The sequence below is a fragment of the Austrofundulus limnaeus genome, unplaced genomic scaffold (assembly GCF_001266775.1).
Source record: "Austrofundulus limnaeus strain Quisiro unplaced genomic scaffold, Austrofundulus_limnaeus-1.0 Scaffold6, whole genome shotgun sequence".
Lineage (NCBI taxonomy): Eukaryota > Metazoa > Chordata > Actinopteri > Cyprinodontiformes > Rivulidae > Austrofundulus > Austrofundulus limnaeus.
In genome coordinates this window covers 4,356,220-4,358,699 of record NW_013952408.1, presented here as the reverse complement: position 1 = coordinate 4,358,699, position 2,480 = coordinate 4,356,220, and the positions used below count along the sequence as shown (strand labels likewise).

Here is a 2,480-nt window from a genome sequence, read left to right as displayed (position 1 = left end):
TTATTTGGTTTATTATTGTTTGAAATTAATATAATTTTTTGTTGTAAATAGGAGCAGATAAAAGATTTTTTTCTTCTGCTGCTGCCTTTCATTTTATTTGATTTACATTGTTTTGTTGTATGTAATGTGTTTTGTTTTGTTTTTAATGAAATGCATAAATACTAAAATTAAAAAAATAAAAAATATATGAAAGAACGAACTGAAACATGTTTTATGTTTGATCTATATGGTCCTACCTCTAAGCCTGCTTTCACGTGTCCATCTTCAGCGGCTGGGACGCTGCCGTCCACCTGACTTTTCCACTCATACGTGTAGTCACACTGAAGGCACAGCTGGTTAAAGCTAACAACAACGCCACAAATGACTTTGTGCACCTTGAGTTTACCTCCACATGATGGACAATCGCTGCCAAACAACTGACGAAGGTGGCTTTCGTTCACAGGAAGCTTTCCTTTTTTCTGTAAAAGGACCATTCTTCGAAAAGGAAAGTTTAATCAACAACTTGCTGCTAAAACTTAACCAGGGGCAGAGCTAGACATTTCTGCAAGGGGGTGGCCAAGGTTTTTTTTTTTTTTTTTAGTGTGGGGCAAATGCAAATAGAGAAAAAAACACTCAGCTAACTCCAAATGGCTTTAATTCAGCAGGTTTAAGAAATACAGAGCTGAAATTTGTGTGATCACAGTATGATCCAAAAAACATCCAGAATGCTGGTCACAACTTATTGTCCAGACATTTTTAGGCAAACAAAGTTGAAGATTTGYGTAGAAGTAAATTCTAAATCCTAATAAAAAAATCCAAGATGGCCGTCACAACTAGCTTTAAAACGCTATAATTTTGAGACTTACTGAGATGAAATTTGTTGTGGAGTAGCTAAGAATGATCACATAACTGCTGATGCCAATCCCAAATTAAGCTAACCCCTAATGCTAATGCTAATTTTGCAAAAGGCTATAATTCAGCCATTTTAAAGCATAAAGCTGGAAAAATCATCCAGTCAAAATTGATTGGCACCTGCGGTGGCCAATCAGGTGCCAGAGGCGGCCCTTGCCACCCCTCTGGCTCTGCCCCTGAGAAATGTTGTGATGTTTTTTAAATGTAGGGAAAACTTTAAAAACCTACTTTTCCTTAACCAAGTCAGCATTTACTTGTTCTGCTCGTGCCTGACCACATTCAGAGGAACCAGGTGAGCGTGAAGGTCCTGTTGCGAATGGGTCAGTGCTAGAACCTGCAAATACAGAATTATAACAATAATATAAGCAAGTGGCATATCATTGTTTCTAACTCGTAAAGCGTGCTTCATGTGTACCCAGTGGTTTCAGGCTTGATCCTTTGGAATATGGAGTTGGATCTGGAGATGTGTTGAGTGGATCTTGCAGATCAGCACATTGTGAGTTATCCTCAAGCTCCTACATATAAAAGAAAAAAATCTAAGAAATTATAGATATTCTAATTATTATTCTGAGTAATGAAACAGTTGACAGTGTCTGCCCCAAACCTTTGATGCTAATGCTGCACTCTTTGTTTTGATTGTGAACCCTCACCTCACATCCGGAGCTCCTCACAGGTTCGTCTGGTCCACATGTCAAACACAGAGATGGAACAGCACCTGGATTCAGCTGGACCGGKTGAGTCTCATCAACAAAGCAGTCTCCAGTAAAGTGTTCACAGCAAACAGTGATATCCGTCCATGAGGACTCTTTAAACCGCTGCTTGTTGGTTTTCGCTAAAAACACGACCCACTGCAGCCTCTCCTCTGGGTCCTCAGGTAACTTGAATTGTTCCGCTCTCCGACGTCCTGAATAACACCCGACCACGGAACACATCCTGGTTCCTGTTTGGTTTCACAAGCACACCACCTCCTTATAAACGCTTATTCAAAGCAACAAGGTAACAGGTTTTATATTTTCACCAGCACAACTAGCTAGTTGTTTTGGTTGTGTGTGGACGATCGATGGGCGGACTTTAMTGAGTGGGTTCGAATGGTTTGTTGTCCTGCGTACACCGGCCGGTACATTYCGGGTCATTATTAATATTAATATATTTACTATTATAGTTGTCAATACTATTATTTTTATGGTTACTGCCCAGGGTTATCAATGCCTTTAAACTAAATAAACTACAATAATATAAATCATTCAACAACAACGGAAGTTACAAAACTTTATTTCCGTCCTTCACAATAAGAGTCAAACGGATGGGATAAACTGAGTTCAGTCCTTCATAATAAAAAACAAACATGATACACAAACTGTTTCAAAATATTCCTGTCAACGTTTCAAAAGCTTACATTATTATTAGTAATAGTAATATTGATTTTGTTAATTAAAAAATGAACGGAGTAGCAATTTATTAATGTTATATAACAAAAGATTTGTGACATGCAGTAACTACTCTTCCCTTATTTTTATTTCAGTAATTCATTTTTGTGCTTTTGTATTTCTCAGAAACTAAGTCATTTCAACACAATGACTGTGGTGACT

The 2,480-nt window shown here is 37.9% G+C and overlaps 1 protein-coding gene across 1 annotated transcript in view; it reads right to left on the bottom strand.

Annotated features, from left to right (window-relative positions):
- Positions 1-1,579, bottom strand: part of LOC106534686 (zinc finger protein 658B) — a gene marked incomplete at its 5' end in the record, with an annotated part of 8,737 nt that extends 7,158 nt beyond the window's left edge. The window contains 4 exon segments of the mRNA XM_014031398.1: positions 237-474; positions 1,120-1,225; positions 1,307-1,406; positions 1,542-1,579. Coding sequence (XP_013886852.1) covers positions 237-474; positions 1,120-1,225; positions 1,307-1,406; positions 1,542-1,579 — 482 coding nt within the window.
- Positions 1,580-2,480: the final 901 nt, after the last annotated feature.